A 20,008-nucleotide genomic window follows, 5' to 3' on the forward strand; every position below is an offset into this window, starting at 1 on the left:
ACACATAAAAAGGGCACCTGATATTTGGGCACCACTGTAGGCCATAATATGAATTAGATATATAGCGGGTATAACTGAGTAATTTTGCAAAATTCGGACAGCAGCAATAGCTTAAGTACAAATTACATCTTCCCCTACTGAATTAGGTTATCAGTAGGGGAATCTTTTGTTTTGTAAAGAGCCAGAAAATTTGAATGGGCGAGCCATTTTTCTACTTCACCTAGAGCCCTAATTTCTTGTCACCTTTATTACATGCATGCCTGTATATTGATCACTCCTGAACTGTTACTAAAAAAGATCATTGTTTCAAGCAGCACTAACATGGTATCTCTACATGGCTTCACATCTACTGCTAGAGGGGCAGCTGTACATCCATGTACTCTAATTACTCCCTCCTCTCCTGTGGAATTTCCCACATCAAAGGGGTAATTCCAGGCAATTGTTATGAAATGTGTGTGGGGGGATTCATTATTTGCTGTCCAGTTTGCAGTCTTTGACATGGCCTAAGAGCTAGCAGCCCTGTGCATACAGTAAGTTCTGTCCACTTAGTTTTGTTTTCTCATTCCCTCAGGTGAATATATAAAGACCTGGAGACCCAGGTACTTCCTTCTGAAGAGCGATGGCTCCTTCATCGGGTATAAGGAAAAGCCGGATTCTTCAGAAAACAGTTTAGTGATGCCCCCTCTCAACAACTTCTCAGTGGGAGGTAAGTGTTCTTTCTGTTACATCTCTAGACCCTTTTCTTTTACAGCTTTAGCTTCACTCTGTGGTGTTCTTTTCAGAATGTCAGCTTATGAAAACAGAGCGCCCCCGGCCCAACACCTTTGTGATACGATGCTTGCAGTGGACAACGGTTATTGAGCGCACGTTTCACGTGGATACTCCAGAGGAAAGGTACCAGTACACATACTAAGCCTTGTATGGTTTGCAGCGCTGCATCCCCAGTTTGAATCCCAGACAGGGCACGATCTGCACAGATTTTGTACGTTCTCCCAGTGTCTGCACGGGTTTCTTCCAGGCACACTGGTTTCCTCCTACATCCCTAAAATTGGCCCTAGACTACAATAGACATATGACTATGGTAGGGATTAGATTGTGAGCTCCTCTGAGGGACAATTAAGTGACAAGACTATATACTCTGTACAGCACTGCGGAAGATGTTGGCGCTGTATAAATACTAAATAACACTTAGGTTTCTCATTAGACTGCTGGGCATTTCCCTTCTAGGTATCAGTAAACTTGTCTTTTTTTTGGCTATTTAAAGTTGTGGAGATAAAAACTCTGGGAGGCAAGTGGCCTATATGTTAAGCCTTGTACACAGGCTGGATGTTTCTTGTTGAGACAGCTGGCTGGAGCCACCTCTGGCAGGAATCTAGTGTGTGGACGGCAACCCCTGATAGTCCTTGATGCGTCCTCGAGAGGAGGGCTGCAGATCACCCACGCTGACTGCCTATTGCTTTCCTACTCACTCTTTGTCGCTCTGCATTGTGCCGCACTGTTGGTCTTTTACCAACTCCCTAGCGACAGGACAGGCTAGGGACGTGCCTGTACAGAACTCAGCCCTGAACAGTGAGGGACAGTAATTTTGTGTACATACGCAAGGTGGCCACTAATGATCCAATTTTTTTTTTATCCAATTTTACCAAATCTATGTAGTATAGAGGACTCCTAGCTTCCCCCATGCATGGAAGCGGGTGTGTCACATGACCCGCATTGGGTCACGTGACACGCCGACTTGCATGCACAGATGCTAGGAGCAAGAGGAAGGCTGCTACGTGTCGCTGGAGGCTCGGTAAGTATTTTAAAGGCTGCAAACACCCTTAAAACCCCCCAAAAAGAAAGTCCCCGTTATCCAACAGGCATGCCGGTTACTTGCCTGAGTTCCGGATAACTGGGACTCTGCTGTACTTGGTATGTGAGGCCAGTTTGTTGCTCAGTCTCTGCATATTTTGGTGAGGGGGCTGCTATATTTTATGGGTTTTATTTCAGGCATGGGTCACACTTGTCTTTCAGTTTTCTGCGCATGTTTTTCTGCACACCAAGTATGTTTCTATGCAGAAAAATGCGTTCTTTTTTCCCAGTAGCTAATGTAATTGATAGAGAAAACTGACAGAATGTGCAGTAATCATGCAGAATGTCAGTTTTTATTCTGCGCTTGAAAAACATAGCAAGTGTGAACTAGCCCATTGATTAACATGAGTTCATCGTTTTTCTGTGCAGAAAATGCGCATGAAAAAAGTCAAGTATGTTCCCTGCCTAAGGCAGGGGTCATACTTGTCTTTCAGTTTTCTGCATGCATTTCCTGCACACCATGTGTGTTTGCATGCAGGAAAAAAGTGCATGTTTTTCACAGCTGCAAATGTAATTGATAGAGTAAAATGCACACTGTGCAGAATTATGCCACATAATCTTATTGAAGAAATGGTGCTATTTTATGTTTTGTGTCACAACAGAGAAGAATGGATGAGAGCCATCCAAACTGTGGCCAACAGCTTGAAGAACCGAGAGTCTGAGATAGAAGAGGAAGATGAGACCATGGACTTCAAGTGTTCGTCTCCCAGTGACGCTCCAAGCACAGAAGAGATGGATGTGGCAATATCAAAAGGACGTCCCAAAGTAGTAAGTCATTCTGGTTTTGGCCCCATTAGCTAAGCAGGTAGGACTTTTGCCTTGCATTGCAACAAGCCAAGCTTAGTTCCCTGCCAGAACACTTTCTTCATGGAATTTGTTGTATTGTTTGCCCATGTCTGGGTGGGTTTCCTCTGATCACTTCCTGTTGCCTCCAACATCCCAAAACATTATCTGTCTTTCTCCCAAAATTGGGCCAAAACTACAGTAGAGCCAGCAATTATGCAATGGACATAAGATTTTAACCTCCTCTGAGGAACAGTTTGCGACAAGAATTTATTCAATTTGTTACCACCCAGTCGCACTTTCCAGCGACGTTCTCCATGGCGACGGCGGCATCATGTGACACGCTGGTATATATGGATGGCAGGTAACATGACACCTCCGTTTCCATGGAGACCAGTGCTGGAGAGTGTGATTGGTTGAATTGCTCCTTGTATGTGCAGAGCACTTATTTTATAAAGGACGGTGGAAGGGAGAGGAGCAGAACCCCGTCCTCTATCGGCGGTAGTAGTATCCAAAACCCTGTGTAGGAAGTTTTCTAAGTGACATTTTACCTAGAAAGGAAATAGCCTATCCTAAAACCACATGGATAGAGGCATGTGAGGGTCCAACAAAACAAATAAATGTTAAAATGATTACATAACTGTGACTATAGTGAATTAGACTGTGTGCAAAGGGACAACTGAAAATTAAAGTATGGGTGTTCCACTACAGTGCCACACATGACCCCCCCCTTTGTGAAAGTATAGTAAACCAATGCATACTTAGGTTCACTATACCTTGACAAAGGGAACCCTGTGCGACACCGAAACATTTATGGGATTTTATGCACTTTCTTGCATTATGGAATAAAGATTTGAACAGCATTCACACACTGTGTGGAGCGGACTATGTAACTTTGAGGAATTACACCCTGTATTTCACCTGTTTGAAGGTTTGCAACTAGTATTGTTACTATTGACCACTACAGGGCCAGCCGCATGGCCCCGGCAGCCACTCATAATGGTGTTTTCAGAGTGCTTTACAAGAAGAAATGGATTAAAATAAAGTAGGTGGATAGGTAACTAAATTGTTTCGAAGCGGTGGAGCTTATTGACAAGGATTGTCTTGATTTTGTCATAGAATAGAGTTGGTTAACTTCTGCTAAGCTAGATTTTTTTCCCCATGAAGCCACTTTAACCTGTCTGGCAGCTGTTAAGATTTGTGTGACTGAAATTGTTGCTTTATCTGTTGAGGTTTCACTCCCAGCAATGCCACCTCAGGTTTCTTATGGACTTGGTCACTTATACAACAGGCTTTAGGGCACATCACCATTTACGGATAAAGGTGCCTTCTTGTCTATAGTCTTGAAAACAAGCACCCAAGCAACCAGGATACCAATTTGCCATCAGGGGTTAACGGTGCATGAGAACCTCCATAGATTTTCAATATTTTTTAAAACACTTATTGAGTTAGATGAGGTACGCTTCTAAATATCTCGAAGGTCCTCTGACATTTTTGTGATACCAAGATCATGATCCCATTTGGGCACATAGAAGGGATTGGAAGGTGATATATAAGCCCTCTGTGTATTAATGCAGGGATGTCAAACTGGTCCTTTGAGGGCCAAGGTCCTCACACAATTTTGACAAAGCTCAAATTAATTGATGGGTCTGAATTTAGGAAAGGTTTAGTCCATCAGGTAGAACACATTCCTCTCTTTCTCAGTCCATCTTAAACACTGGCATTCATGTTATGACATCATCTCATCTTTTATCTTAAATTTGGCCCAAATGGAGAGAGAGTGTTTCATGATAGGATAATTGATAGCTTTCCCTTCCCCAGTGCGCAACCACAGGAGATTCACCAACGCGAGTAATGCACATTTACTGTGTTTTATGCATCTCCATAGAGTGAAGTTTCTCTCCTGTTGCCAATTGGGCAGCTGCGCCGCTTTATAGCATTATAGTCATGAGGCCCAGGCCTCCTTCCCATTTAGTCCTAAAGAGTGTTTGCTTGTTAACTCTAGGCTTCACATAACTCCACACATGTGGCACAAGCTATCTGCATCTCGAGGAGGTCTTGTGTCAGGAGCATCAAGGGAAAAGTTTGAAAAGCATAAAGTCATTTGGTTAATATTGTCATTTTTAATAATGCAAACCGACCCAAGGGAGTTGATAACATTTTCAGCTTTCTAACAATGCTATCAAATCTGAGAAAGGCTTAGGATATTTGGCCTTATAAAATGTTTGAAGGGGATTAATCTGACACAAATCTAAGTATGTCAGTTTCTTAGGTTCCCTTTTAATGAATATGAAACTAACAATTTCAAACATAGAAGTGTTGGTACTAGATATACGCAGGGTGCTCAATAAAGTTTTTGGTGGATACCTGTGCTCATGGTGGAGGGTAGATCCAACAACGTAGATAGAGGAACTGGGCACGTAGATACCAAAATTCCAAGCTTTATTCAAACTCCAACAAGTTTAAGAGCACAACATTGACATGAATGAGACAGCAGTCAAGGGAGGTACAAACAGCGTTGCAGCCTTTTTGCATTGCTATCGCTCCTTCAGAGGTTATTCTGCATAGGGCCTCTGAAGGAGCAGCAGCACCGTGAAACAGTTGTCAGGCAGCTGTTTGTGCGTCCCCTCACTGCTGTTCCACTCATGTCAATGTTGTGCACTTGGTGTTTGAGTAAAGCTTGGAATTTTGGTGTCTGTTCAGCTGGTTCCTCGATCTACGTTGTTAAATTCAAAAGTAGCTTGCAGGATCTCAGGATGTTTGCGTATGGAGGGTAATATTAAGCACTCTAGATTTGGCACTGTCAGACAACAAATGAAGACTGATTGGGCAACGAGATCAAGAGATTAGTGAGATGCAATAGAGAACATCGTCCACAAGTAGGCATAATTTATGGTTTCAGCCCAGTCATATCATTGCAAGAGCATACCATTTGTGCAAACTGTTCCATGGCAAAGAGAATTGTTGAGAACTGACAGCCCTGCCTTGTTCCTCTGGAGCTGTCTAAAACCTGTAACCTGAATATTGAATGATGGCCTGTGGTAGCCTGTGTAGAGCCCCAACCCAAGCAAAAACCTGAGCTCCAAAGCCCCAATGAGAAAGGAGGCCAAAAAATAACTCAAGACAAACTATCAATTAACGCCTTCCGTATGTCAAGAGATAGGGACATAAAAGGAGTACATGTTGCGTGGACTTGGTTAATCATATCAACAGTACACCTTATATTGTTTCCTGCTCGTCTAGCTGGCATAAAGCAAACCTTATCTCTCTCGATTACATACAGTACTTTTTTTTTTTTTTTGTAATTGCGGGATAGTTCCTTTTTGATTGACTTTTAAACTTTGTTTTCCTTCCTGATATTTGCTGTGTACCTGAGATGATGGGGGTACTTACACTCACCTGCTGCCTCCTCCAGAGCCCCCTGAAGTGCATGGGCTCCCTCGCCATCCTCTCCGACTGCTCCATTGTGTTGTAACCCCCCCCCCCCCCCCCCAAGTAATTGGGCCCAGGAGCGTTCTGCGCCTGAGCAGTGCTACTGTGCAGGACGCTCCTAGTTGTGGGATTGCAATAGGGGGTGCGTGCGGCCAAGATGCGCATGTGCAGAAGAGTGCGATCGGCCAGATTACCGGGGGGATTACAACACAAACGGTGCAGCTGTAGAGGACAGCAAGAGAGCCCACGCACCTCATGGGGCTGAAGAAAGCCCCCAGGTAAGTATAAATAGCCCCATAATAGTTGTCTCTGGTTCCCTTTAAAGCAAGGCTATATCGTAAAGGGGGGGGGGGGGGAGTCATGAACTGGCATGAGTGACAAAGTGCTCTTGGCCTCATAATTCAACTGTACAGTGGCAGAGGCTATTGTGAATATTTAAATTCGGTGTTGGTGGTTTGGGTGGCACATTTTGTCAGTGCAGCTGGGAATCCATTTTTGTGTTTCAGGAATGTGTATTATTGAGGACTTTTCAGGAACGGATTGTATAATTGCCACTTTTATTAGCCCCCAGTTGTTGCACTCTTAATAGTACATTTTATTTGGTCACATAGTGGCTTTTAGTCACAAAAAACAAGTTTTTGTTTTTTATTCTGACTTTTTTGAACTCCCTTTAGACCATGAATGACTTTGACTATCTGAAGCTTTTGGGAAAAGGGACGTTTGGTAAAGTGATCCTGGTTCGGGAGAAGGCCACAGGTCGTTACTACGCTATGAAGATCTTGCGAAAAGAAGTCATCATTGCTAAGGTGAGTGTACTTTCTGAGGTGAAACCTGACGAATTGGCTTCGAATGAGATCAGAAAGCAATGTGGGGGATTCTTTTATAGTACGGCAGAAAAGGTTTTGATCTGCATGCCAGATTCCTGCAATCATGATCACGTTAGTAGCCAGTAACCGCAGCAGCTCATTTTCTGTTATGAATTTCTATTTGTCAGGAAGTAGAGATGTGCAGACTTTGTGATAAATCTGATTCATTTTGTCTCTCATGGCCCCAGTCATGCAATGACTGCTGTACCATCGACAGACACACCGCTTCCACTGCCCACTTGTCACCCTCTGTAGAATTGTTGGGAAGGAAGGTGAGTGGCAGTTTCACACTCCCTCTTAGAAGGCGACCTGGCTACTCTGGGGAGAAGAAACGCTCTTGTATCGTCCAGGGCTGTGGAGTCGGAGCAATTTTGGGGTACCTGGAGTCGGAGTCAGGAAAAAATGCACTCCGACTCCTAATGAATTTTTTTTTTTATTAAGGTCACCAAAAAGAAAAAGAATATTGCACTACAGTACATCCTTCAGGGAACAAACAGTAAAATGTATCCAGAAAGTACATATAACGAAGTTTCCAAATACAGGACATACTTCTCAAATATTACTTACGAACTTCTAGATAGACCAATGTTAGCCAAAATTATTTCCCTTTATGCAGGAGAACAGAGGCGCCAAAAGGATAAAAGCAAGCTAAATGAGCTTAAAAAAACTAATTCTTGGTAAAAAGAGGAGGTAGTGGTGGACGTACCTCCTCCAAGTAGACACACGACTGTAGTAAAGACAGTCTATATATATATATATATTTTATAAACTCCAAATATGCAACGCGTTTCGCAGGTTTGGTCCCGCTTCATCAGGCAGTAACAACTGAGCAATAGCATATGTGGTCAGTAGAAGAGCCAGGCACCTCTTTCCCTAACTAAGTCAGGATCAACATAGTCTTGAGCATTAAGCCAATTACACCATATTTTCTCATTCTTTTCACTAGAATTCATATGTGCATATATAATTTTTTCAAGTTTTAAAGAAGCATTTATCTGCATAATCCACTTATTTAGGGAAGGGGGATTGGGTTTCTTCCAAAACTGAAGAATCAATTTTCTAGCAATAAACAGAGACCTTATGACTGCAATTCTGGTGTGTTCTGATATATCACCATCCTTGAAAGATCCCGAAATACATACCAATGCAGTGCGTGGGACTTTTATTTGGAATACCTGATCAATAACGTCCAGAACACTACACCAATATCTCCTGAGTTTGGGGCAGTTCCACAACATGTGCAAAAGATTACCATGATCTCTAGCACACCTGGTACAGATAGGGGAAGAAAGCAGACCAAAGCGGTGCAGACGAATAGGTGTGTAATGCATCCTGTGTATAATTTGCAGCTGCGTTAGCTTTTGAGTGGCATTGACAGATAATAAAGGAACTGACTGCAGTGCCTCTAACCATTCTTGGTCTGATAAGGTTTGAATATCCTTTTCCCAAGGCTTTCTGCACGTCAGTGGAAATTTTCGATGAAAATCACTCAGTAACATACCATAGCAGAGAGATATCAAACCCTGCTTGGTACTGGACTGAGCGACCCAGCACGGGATCCCGACGGAAACAGCGGTGGTAGCGGCGCGCACACGGCGGTAGCAGCGGCGGGAACGCGCGATGTATTAAAACATCAGGTTGCCGTTAATAGCGGTAAGCATGACGTTTTAATACGTTAGGATGTCAATAAATGGTTAATAAAGCAGTCCCCGTATTTTTAAAGTCAGATATACCTATCTGATTGTGACTGTACAGTATATATGATGTGTACACAGAAATCTCTTATATATACTAAATAACATCTATGCTATAAGAATAAAGCCTGATGTGTAGCTGTGTCACTAATAGAGATGGTCAATGAGATGGAAATCTGCATTGATGCTGGTTTATGCAAATGTATGCACTCCCTTTGCTCATGAAATCAAATAATTTGATATGTTAAAATTTGGTTTGATGACTATGAATTAAAGGGTACCTGAGACAGATGAAAAGTAAAGTTTTATACATACCTGGGGCTTCCTCCAGCCCCTTTCAAGCTAATCAGTCCCTCGCTGTCCTCCTCCGCCACCTGGATCTTCTGCTATGAGTCCCGGTAATTCAGCCAGTCGGCGCTGTCCGACCGCGTGCCGCTCCCACAGCCAGGAACATTCTGCATTGGCGCAATATTGCTGCGCAGGTGCAGTACGCTCCCGGAGGCGGAGTGTGTGCATGCGCACTATGCCAGACTGGCTCAAGTATCTGGACCCATAGCAAAAGATCCAGGTGGCGGAGGAGGACAGCGAGGGACTGATTAGCCTGAGGGCTGGAGGAAGCCCCAGGTATGTATAAAACTTTAATTTCATCTGCCTCAGGTTTACTTTGTTACACAGTAGTACTATACATATGTACTCCCCACAGAGTTGCAGGGAATCCACTGAGAATGTTGTGCACATTGAACACAGAGGTGTTGTCTATCACTCATAAACCTGGTTCAGATTGTACATGAAGTATGTGTAATAGAGGAAGAATCCCCTCATTCTCCTGCACATCACTCTTACATGTACCCACAGTTACATTTCCTAGGGCCTGATAGATGTTCTTTGTTCCTGTCAGTACCTTCTACAAGTACTCTTACCAAGGACTAGTTTTAGTCTATGACTAAAAGTATTAGTGGCAGAAGATCCGCCGGATATCCAGGTAACTGGTATTGTTGAAAAGAGAATAAATATGGCAGTCTCCATATCCCTCTCACTTCAGTTGTCTTTTAAAGTTCGTAAGTATTGGCAGTTAAGAGTTAAGAGAGGGAGTCATGAGGACAGGTTTGAGAAACACTGGCCTAGGGAACGAGTCCCGATACCTACAGACGACATTAAAACTGTGTGAAACCTCAACGTTACTGTACGTAATGTTAAAGTATGAAAGTATCTATAGGCTCTCATTGCATGGCGGTGGGGTGTGGTAAAAATACCGCACCGCCTTGGTGTGAAAGGGTCCTCTGTGCATACACTCATCCAGTTTTGATGGGCCAATCAGTGACCAATTTTACCTTGTCCATATAGTATGAGGACCAACAAATTCTGAATACTATGAATAGATTGTGTAGATAAACCCTCATACTACATAGAAGTGGCAAAATTGGCCAATCAAAATAATGTGTGCACACCCTTAGTCTTAACCTATTAGTGCCATCTGCAAAAGTGAAACCAAGTACAACTTATGTTTTTTTTTTTTTTTTTTTTTTTTAATTTTAATAAATTGTAATACATTTTTCCCATAAAGGTTATCATGCTGTGGCTAATCTTTTAAAGCACAGAGGAGGTTCTGAGTTTAGTTCCACTTTCAATATTGGAACACGTAGGAAATAATTTTGGCTTTATCTTCAGAAAGCCCATTATTGTGTATACAGTGGTTTGCAAAAGTATTTGGCCCACTTGAAGTTTTCCACATTTTGTCACATTACTGCCACAAACATGAATCAATTGTATTGGAATTCCACATGAAAGACCAATACAAAGTGGTGTACACGTGAGAAGTGGAACGACAATCATACATGATTCCAAACATTTTTTACAAATCAATAACTGCAATGTGGGATGTGCGTAATTAAGTGCAGTCAGTTGCCCATAGACATTGCCTGATGAGTGCTAATGACTAAATAGAGTGCACCTGTGTGTAATCTAATGTCCGTACAAATATAGCTGCTCTGTGACTGTCTCAGAGGTTGTCTAAGAGAATCTTGGGAGCAACAACACCATGAAGTCCAAAGAACACACCAGACAGGTCAGGGATAAAGTTATTGAGAAATTTAAAGCAGGCTTAGGCTACAAAAATATTTCCAAAGCCTTGAACATCCCACAGAGCACTGTTCAAGCGATCATTCAGAAATGAAAGGAGTATGGCACAACTGTAAACCTACCAAGACAAGGCCATCCACCTAAACTCACAGGCTGAACAAGGAGAGCGCTGATCAGAAATGCAGTCAAGAGGCCCATGGTGACTCTGGACAAGCTGCAGAGATCTACAGCTCAGGTGGGGGAATCTGTCCATAGGACAACTATTAGTCGTGCACTGCACAAAGTTGGCCTTTATGGAAGAGTGGCAAGAAGAAAGCCATTGTTAACAGAAAAGCATACGAAGTCCCGTTTGCAGTTTGCTGCAAGCCATGTGGGGGGCACAGCAAACATGTGGAAGAAGGTGCTCTGGTCAGATGAGACCAATATAGAACTTTTTGGCCAAAATGCAAAACGCTATGTGTGGTGGAAAACTAACACTGCACATCACTCTGAACACACCATCCCCACTGTCAAATATGGTGGTGGCAGCATCATGCTCTGGCGGGATCTTCTCGCTTTTCTTCAGCAGGGACAGGGAAGCTGGTCAGAGTTGATGGGAAGAAGATGGATGTAGCCAAATACAGGGCAATCTTGGAAGAAAACCTCTTGGAGTCTGCAAAAGACTTGAGACTGGGGCAGAGGTTCACCTTCCAGCAGGACAACAGCCCTAAACATAAAGCCAGGGCAACAATGGAATGGTTTAAAACAAAACCTATCCATGTGTTAGAATGGCCCAGTCAAAGTCCAGATCTAAATTCAATTGAGAATCCGTGGCAAGATCTGAAAACTGCTGTTCACAAACGCTGTCCATCTAATCTGACTGAGCTGGAGCTGTTTTGCAAAGAAGAATGGGCAAGGATTTCAGTCTCTAGATGTGCAAAGCTGGTAGAGACATATCCTAAAAGACTGACAGCTGTAATTGCAGCAAAAGGTGGTTCTACAAGGTATTGACTCGGAGGGCTGAATAATTACGCACACCACACTTTGCAGTTGTTGTTTTTTTTATGTTTGGAATCATGTATGATTTTCGTTCCACTTCTCACATGTACACCACTTTGTTTTGGTCTTTCATGTGGAATTCCAATAAAATTGATTCATGTTTGTGGCAGTACTGTGACAAAATGTGGAAAACTTCAAGGGGGCCGAATACTTTTGCAAACCATTGTATGTGTAAATATCTTTGACAATCATTTGTTTTATATTTTTTGATATATACTTTGTTGGTGGTCTCCACCTACTTCTTTTGTTGGTTATTTTTTCTTGGAGTATGCCCTCTAATAAAATGAATATCAGAATTCCGTAGTGTGATTTTTGAATCTTTGCGGGGACTGGATCTCTTTATTTTTTTTTCATTTTTTTTTTTGCCTCGTCTATTTAGTGTTCAGTGATTGCTTTTGATCCATAACCAGCACAGGTGTGGGTGTTGCTAGTTTTGTGTTGCAATGCTAGTTATAGTGCATGTGTACACACCTTTAGTTCGACTAGAGATGGAGATAAAGAAGCATAGATAAGCCAGAGCAGATTCAGTATATACTGTAGTCTGTATCTGATAGTCGGCATCTCAGCCTGCTCCATGTAAATAGTGCCTTGCGTCATCTCCACATAGCTCCATAATCAGCAGTGCAATACATCACGGGACCAGCAAGTAAATCTTTCTACATGTCCCGTGTTTCGAATGTAACTGTCAGCCGGGAGTTCAGCTTTAGGGTGTGCTGTCTTGGTGACATTTTCCCTTGTGCTTGCAGGATGAAGTGGCTCACACAGTTACAGAAAGCAGAGTTCTGCAGAACACAAGGCATCCGTTTTTAACGGTAAGTACCTTCAATTCTGGAACTCCGCTTAAATTACCTCTTTCTAATCTTAGCTCTGATTGCCGCCGGCACCAAAATCAGTCACTGAGCGCTGCCTATAGTTGTAATTCTCATTATGGCATATGGTGGCACCTAAAGCGCTGAGCCAAAACTAGCAGATTCTCCTTGTCCTCACAACAGATTTTTTTCATGAGGTCTGATCCGCACAAAGAAAACATAATATCTGAGCCCACTAATTACTTTGCGGTTTTCTTTTACTTTTCACATATTGAAACCTGGGAATGGGCCCTAATGTACATTTCGGCAGTAGCAAACCTCACAGTTTGCTTTAATCGTGATGTCAGTCAACATCAGAGGACCTAATACACTTGTAAAATCATCTACCCACTTAAGAGATCTTACAACACAAAAGATTAATGTTGCCATTATTCAACAAACAAATTTTAATTGTAGTTCTATCCCCAGAGTCTTATCCAAGAGAAAACCATAGTGTATCTCGGTATTCCCCAAACTCCAAAAACTGTTTTATCACATTCCTAGAGCATGTTCCAGGTTTTGCATGAAAGGAGGCTTTACACCTGTGGGCCACGGCAGGGGGTTTACCTCGTGTTCCACATCACTCCGATGCTCCTTCCTTCTGGCTTTGAAGGAGGAAGTATCGGAGTGATGTGGAATGCAGTGATTAGAGGAGCCAACAAGGCTAACGGGGATTAACTCACCCTTGTTGCCTCCTTTAGCCACTGCGTTCCACATCACTCCGATACTTCCTACCATGACCTGCAAGTGTAAGGCTTCCTTTTCATACGAAACTCTGAATGCGCACTCTGAACCTCATCCCTACTGACCAAGAGTAGCGGAGACCAGCAGCCAGTTCCAGACTGACTGAGAATGACGGCCCTGTGCTATTTGGATAGCTTCCTGCTTTGTATTACCAGCCAGTTCAGACACGTCAAAGTCTGAGTAGATCTGCTAACTAAAGAAAGGCCAAGTTTTCACAGTAGATTTGTGCATGGGAAGTTTGTTTCATTACCTACAGAAATGCTGTAATGCACTTAATTGGAGTACATATTTCAAATGTTAATTCCTTTTTTGTTTTTTTGAGTTTTTTGGGGGGGAGGGGGGGGGGGGCACACAACTAATCACAAAGAGTCTGGCAGGATTATTGGCCATACTGACATTATAAAATTATGCTCTTTACTTGGCACTGTTGAGGGGTTTTGCATAATAGTTTGAGCAACTTAGTCGAAATGTTCTCTGTATTCTAAACTAGGTTAAAGTTCTGAAGTGGTTTAGACTAAAGGTCTGAATTTGTGAACTTCACCAGCTTATGATATTCCAGATAGATTAACCACTTGCCGACCGCCCACAGCCCATGGGCGGCGGCAAAGTGGATGCCTTAAGGACCGCAATACGCCTTAGGGCGTTGCGTCCTTTTCCTATGCCGGGGGGAGCGATCGCGTCATTGATGACGCGCGCTTCCCCCCGGCAACTGGCTCCGCCCACCCGCCGTAACATCCCGCAGGCCATACGGAAGCGCCGGCGGGATGTTAACCCCGCGATCGCCGCTACAAAGTGTATAATACACTTTGTAATGTATACAAAGTGTATTATACAGGCTGCCTCCTGCCCTGGTGGTCCCAGTGTCGGAGGGACCACCAGGGCAGGCTGCAGCCACCCTAGTCTGCACCCAAACACACTGATCTGCCCCCCCCCCCCCCCCCCCCGCCCACTGATCGCCCACAGCACCCCCCAGACCCCCCCCTGCCCACCCCCCAGACCCCTGTTTGCACCCAATCACCCCCCTAATAACCCATCAATCACTCCCTGTCACTATCTATCAACGCTATTTTTTTTTTATCTCCCCCCCTGCCCCCTGCCCCCTCCTGATCACCCCCCCACCCTTCAGATTCTCCCCAGGACCCCCCCCCCCCCAGACCCCCCCCTCCCCCACCTGTGTACTGTATGCATCTATCCCCCCTGATAACCTGTCAATCACCCATCAATCACCCATCAATCACCCCCTGTCACTGCCACCCAACAATCAGCCCCTAACCTGCCCCTTGCGGGCAATCTGATCACCCACCCACACCAATAGATCGCCCGCAGATCCGACATCAGATCACCTCCCAAATCCATTGTTTACATCTATTCTCTCCTCTAAACACCCACTAATTACCCATCAATCACCCCCTATCACCACCTGTCACTTTTACCTATCAGATCAGACCCTAATCTGCCCCTTGCGGGCACCCAATCACCCGCCAACACGCTCAGATTGCCCTCTGACCCCCCCTTATCAATTTGCCAGTGCATTAATTACATCTGTTCTTCCCTGTAATAACTCACTGATCACCTGTCAATCACCTGCCAATCACCTATCACCCATCAATCACCCCCTGTCACCCCCTGTCACTGCCACCCATCAATCAGCCCCTAACCTGCCCCTTGCGGGCAATTTGATCACCCACCCACACCAATAGATCGCCCGCAGATCCGACATCAGATCACCTCCCAAATCCATTGTTTACATCTATTATCTCCTCTAAACACCCACTAATTACCCATCAATCACCCCCTATCACCACCTGTCACTTTTACCTATCAGATCAGACCCTAATCTGCCCCTTGCGGGCACCCAATCACCCGCCAACACGCTCAGATTGCCCTCTGACCCCCCCTTATCAATTCGCCAGTGTATTAATTACATCTGTTCTTCCCTGTAATAACCCACTGATCACCTGTCAATCACCTGCCAATCACCTATCACCCATCAATCACCCCCTGTCACTGCCACCCATCAATCAGCCCCTAACCTGCCCCTTGCGGGCAATCTGATCACCCACCCACACCATCCGATCGCCTGCAAACCCGCAGTCAGATCACCTCCCAAGTGCATTGCATCTGTTCTCTCCTCTAAACCCCCACTAATTACCCATCAATCACCCCCTGTCACTGCTACCCATCAGATTAGACCCCCATCTGCCCCTAGGGCACCCAATCACCCGCCCACACCCTCAGACCCCAGCCCTGATCACCTCGCCATTGCATTACTTGCATCTATTCCCCCCACTAATCACACCTTGAGACACCCATCAATCACCTCCTGTCACTACCTGTCACCCCCTAGCACACCTACCCATCAGATCAGGCCCTAATTTGCCCCGTGTGGGCTCTTGATCACTCGGCCAAACCCTCAGATCCCCCTCAGACCCCCTTCTGATCACCTCCCCAGTGCATTGAGTGCATCTATTTTCCCCTCTAATCACCCCCTGAGACACCCATCAATCACCTCCTGTCACCCCCCTAGCACTCCTATCCATCAGATCAGGCCCAATACAACCTGTCATCTAAAAGGCCACCCTGCTTATGACCGGTTCCACAAAATTCGGCCCCTCATAGACATGTCATCAAAATTTGCAGATGCTTATACCCCTGAACAGTCATTTTGAGACATTTGGTTTCCAGACTACTCACGGTTTTGGGCCCGTAAAATGCCAGGGCGGTATAGGAACCCCACAAGTGACCCCATTTTAGAAAAAAGACACCCCAAGGTATTCTGTTAGGTGTATGACGAGTTCATAGAAGATTTTATTTTTTGTCAAAAGTTAGCGGAAATTGATTTTTATTGGGTTTTTTTCACAAAGTGTCATTTTTCACTAACTTGTGACTAAAAATAAAATCTTCGATGACCTCGCCATACACCTAATGGAATACCTTGGGGTGTCTTCTTTCTAAAATGGGGTCACTTGTGGGGTTCCTATACTGCCCTGGCATTTTAGGGGCCCTAAACCGTGAGGAGTAGTCTAGAAAACAAATGCCTCAAAATGACCTGTGAATAGGACGTTGGGCCCCTTAGCGCACCTAGGCTGCAAAAAAAGTGTCACACATGTGGTATCGCCGTACTCAGGAGAAGTAGTATAATGTGTTTTGGGGTGTATTTTTACACATACCCATGCTGGGTGGGAGAAATCTCTCTGTAAATGGACAATTGTGTGTAAAAAAAATCAAACAATTGTCATGTACAGAGATATTTCTACCACCCAGCATGGGTATGTGTAAAAATACACCACAAAACACATTATACTACTTCTCCTGAGTACGGCGGTACCACATGTGTGGCACTTTTTTACACCCTAAGTGCGCTAAGGGGCCCAAAGTCCAATGAGTACCTTTAGGATTTCACAGGTCATTTTGCGACATTTAGTTTAAAGACTACTCCTCGCGGTTTAGGGCCCCTAAAATGCCAGGGCAGTATAGGAACCCCACAAATGACCCCATTCTAGAAAGGAGACACCCCAAGGTATTCCGTTAGGAGTATGGTGAGTTCATAGAAGATTTTATTTTTTGTCACAAGTTAGCGGAATATGACACTTTGTGAAGAAAAACAATTCAAATCAATTTCCGCTAACTTGTGGCAAAAAATAAAATCTTCTATGAACTCACCATACTCCTAACGGAATACCTTGGGGTGTCTTCTTTGTAAAATGGGGTCATTAGTGGGGTTCCTATACTGCCCTGGCATTTTAGGGGCCCTAAACCGTGAGGAGTAGTCTTGAAACAAAAATGACCTGTGAAATCCTAAAGATACTCATTGGACTTTGGGCCCTTTAGCGCAGTTAGGGTGCAAAAAAGTGTCACACATGTGGTATTGCCGTACTCGGGAGAAGTAGTATAATGTGTTTTGGGGTGTATTTTTACACATACCCATGCTGGGTGGGAGAAATACCTCTGTAAATGACAATCTTTTGATTTTTTTACACACAATTGTCCAGTTATTTCTCCCACCCAGCATGGGTATGTGTAAAAATACACCCCAAAACACATTGTACTACTTCTCCCGAGTACGGCGATACCACATGTGTGGCACTTTTTTGCACCCTAACTGCGCTAAAGGGCCCAAAGTCCAATGAGTACCTTTAGGATTTCACAGGTCATTTTGTCACAAGTTAGCGGAAATTGTGTTTTTTCACAAAGTGTCATTTTCCGCTAACTTTTGACAAAAAATAAAATCTTCTATGAACTCACCATACTCCTAATGGAATACCTTGGGGTGTCTTCTTTCTAAAATGGGGTCATTTGTGGGGTTCCTATACTGCCCTGGCATTTTAGGGGCCCTAAACCGTGAGGAGTAGTCTTGAAACGAAGTTTCTCAAAATGACCTGTGAAATCCTAAAGGTACTCATTGGACTTTGGGCCCTTTAGCGCAGTTAGGGTGCAAAAAAGTGCCACACATATGGTATCGCCGTACTCAGGAGAAGTAGTATAATGTGTTTTGTGGTGTATTTTTACACATACCCATGCTGAGTGGGAGAAAGATCTCTGTAAATAAACAATTGTGTGTAAAAAATTTTTAACAAATTGTCATTTACAGAGATATTTCTCCCACCCAGCATGGGTATGTGTAAAAATACACCCCAAAACACATTATACTACTTCTCCTGAGTACGGCAATACCACATGTGTGGCACTTTTTTGCAGCCTAACTGCGCTAAGGGGTCCAAAGTCCAATGAGCACCTTTAGGCTTTACAGGGGTGCTTACAATTTAGCACCCCCCAAAATGTCAGGACAGTAAACACACCCCACAAATGACCCCATTTTGGAAACTAGACCCTTCAAGGTATTCAGAGAGGGGCATGGTGAGTCCGTGGCAGATTTCATTTTTTTTTGTCGCAAGTTAGAAGAAATGGAAACTTTTTTTTTTTTTTTTTTTCCTCACAAAGTGTCATTTTCCGCTTACTTGTGACAAAAAATAATATCTTCTATGAACTCACTATGCCTCTCAGTGAATACTTTGGGATGTCTTCTTTCCAAAATGCGGTCATTTGGGGGGTATTCATACTATCCTGGAATTCTAGCCCCTCATGAAACATGACAGGGGGTCAGAAAAGTCAGAGATGCTTGAAAATGGGAAAATTCACTTTTTGCACCATAGTTTGTAAACGCTATAACTTTTACCCAAACCAATAAATATACACTGAATGGGTTTTTTTTTATCAAAAACATGTTTGTCCACATTTTTCGCGCTGCATGTATACAGAAATTTTACTTTATTTGAAAAATGTCAGCACAGAAAGTTAAAAAAATCATTTTTTTGCCAAAATTCATGTCTTTTTTGATGAATATAATAAAAAGTAAAAATCGCAGGAGCAATCAAATAGCACCAAAAGAAAGCTTTATTAGTGACAAGAAAAGGAGCCAAAATTCATTTAGGTGGTAGGTTGTATGAGCGAGCAATAAACCGTGAAAGCTGCAGTGGTCTGAATGGAAAAAAAGTGGCCGGTCCTTAAGGGGTAGAAAGCCCTAGGTCCTCAAGTGGTTAAGTATTTAAAGCTGGTACATTTTGTTTCGGCTAGATAAACCATTAGAAATTGTCCTAATTTCCATGAGTGTTGCATTTTATTTCATGTATTTGAATAGGTTTTTCCCTCCTCCCAATACCTGTCCCATCTCTTAACTTTACCCATCCCAGTCCTTCCCACCTTTCCTCACCCAATCAAGCCTTGTTTTCCCTTTCTCCCCCCTGTGAACCAGGTCACATTTCTGGAGATTATATAATGGGGCCAATTTATATAGCTCACTTTGGTGGCTGGATAGTGTACTGGTTAAGCCTCTGACATTAAACAGCCTCTGAAGCCAGCTTTTTACCTTATTTATGTTAGGCATTTTTGCCCCTGTTAAAATGCCGCTATCTCGTGGCAGAACGAGGATTCTCCGCCCCCCCTCCTCCAAATCCCCTGTGCAAAATCCACTACTTCCTTATTCGTGGATTTTGCTGCCCAGGGAGGCAGAGCTTTCAGTTGCAGCTCTGCCTCCATGCGCGTATGTCCGCCTCTCCCCCGCCCTTCTCAGTGGAAGAAGACTGAGAGGGGCGGGGAGAGGCGGCAATCCACACTGATAGACGCAAGTAGAGGCAGAGCTAAACTATAGGTAGAGGTTGATTGGCACAAGATGATCGCAGACCGCGGACAGGTAGGGGGTAGCAGGTGGTTCTAGTCGTGCCTCCAGATCAATAAACCAACATCCATCAGTGAAAAGTAGAAAGAAGTATCCGGGCACCAACAGCAGCAGTAATGCTAGTACACCTTTAATACATCCCCAAACCCCAAATAGCTATTGGTTGCCTCTGACGAAGCAGGTTTTTCCTGTGAAACGGCTGTTAGGCTTTACCTGTATGTCAAGCGGTTTGGGGATGTATTAAAGGTGTACTAGCATTACTGCTGCTGTTGGTGCCCGGATACTTCTTTCTACTTTTCACTGGTAGAGGCAGAGCTGCAGCCAAAAGCTCTGCTTCTCACGGAAGCGCTCCCCGCAGTGTTCCCCTGGAGATTTGGGGGGTAAAAAACCCTAGTTCTGCCACGGGATAGTGGCGTTTAAACAAGGGGCAAACATACCTAAAATAAAAGGTAAAAAGATTTTTTTTTAAATTGGCTTCAGGCTCTCTTTAAAGACCAG

At 43.9% G+C, this 20,008-nt stretch overlaps 1 protein-coding gene across 2 annotated transcripts in view; it reads left to right on the top strand.

The window, feature by feature from the left end:
- AKT2 (AKT serine/threonine kinase 2) overlaps positions 1 to 20,008 on the top strand; it is a 153,230-nt gene that overhangs the window by 112,591 nt on the left and 20,631 nt on the right. For both annotated transcript variants that reach the window (XM_068250810.1, XM_068250809.1), the window contains exons 3-7: positions 572 to 706; positions 783 to 894; positions 2,454 to 2,619; positions 6,741 to 6,872; positions 12,490 to 12,555. In XM_068250810.1, the coding sequence (XP_068106911.1) occupies positions 572 to 706; positions 783 to 894; positions 2,454 to 2,619; positions 6,741 to 6,872; positions 12,490 to 12,555 (611 nt within the window). The remainder of the gene's footprint in view (positions 1 to 571; positions 707 to 782; positions 895 to 2,453; positions 2,620 to 6,740; positions 6,873 to 12,489; positions 12,556 to 20,008) is intronic.

This window comes from Hyperolius riggenbachi, chromosome 8 (assembly GCF_040937935.1).
Source record: "Hyperolius riggenbachi isolate aHypRig1 chromosome 8, aHypRig1.pri, whole genome shotgun sequence".
NCBI lineage: Eukaryota > Metazoa > Chordata > Amphibia > Anura > Hyperoliidae > Hyperolius > Hyperolius riggenbachi.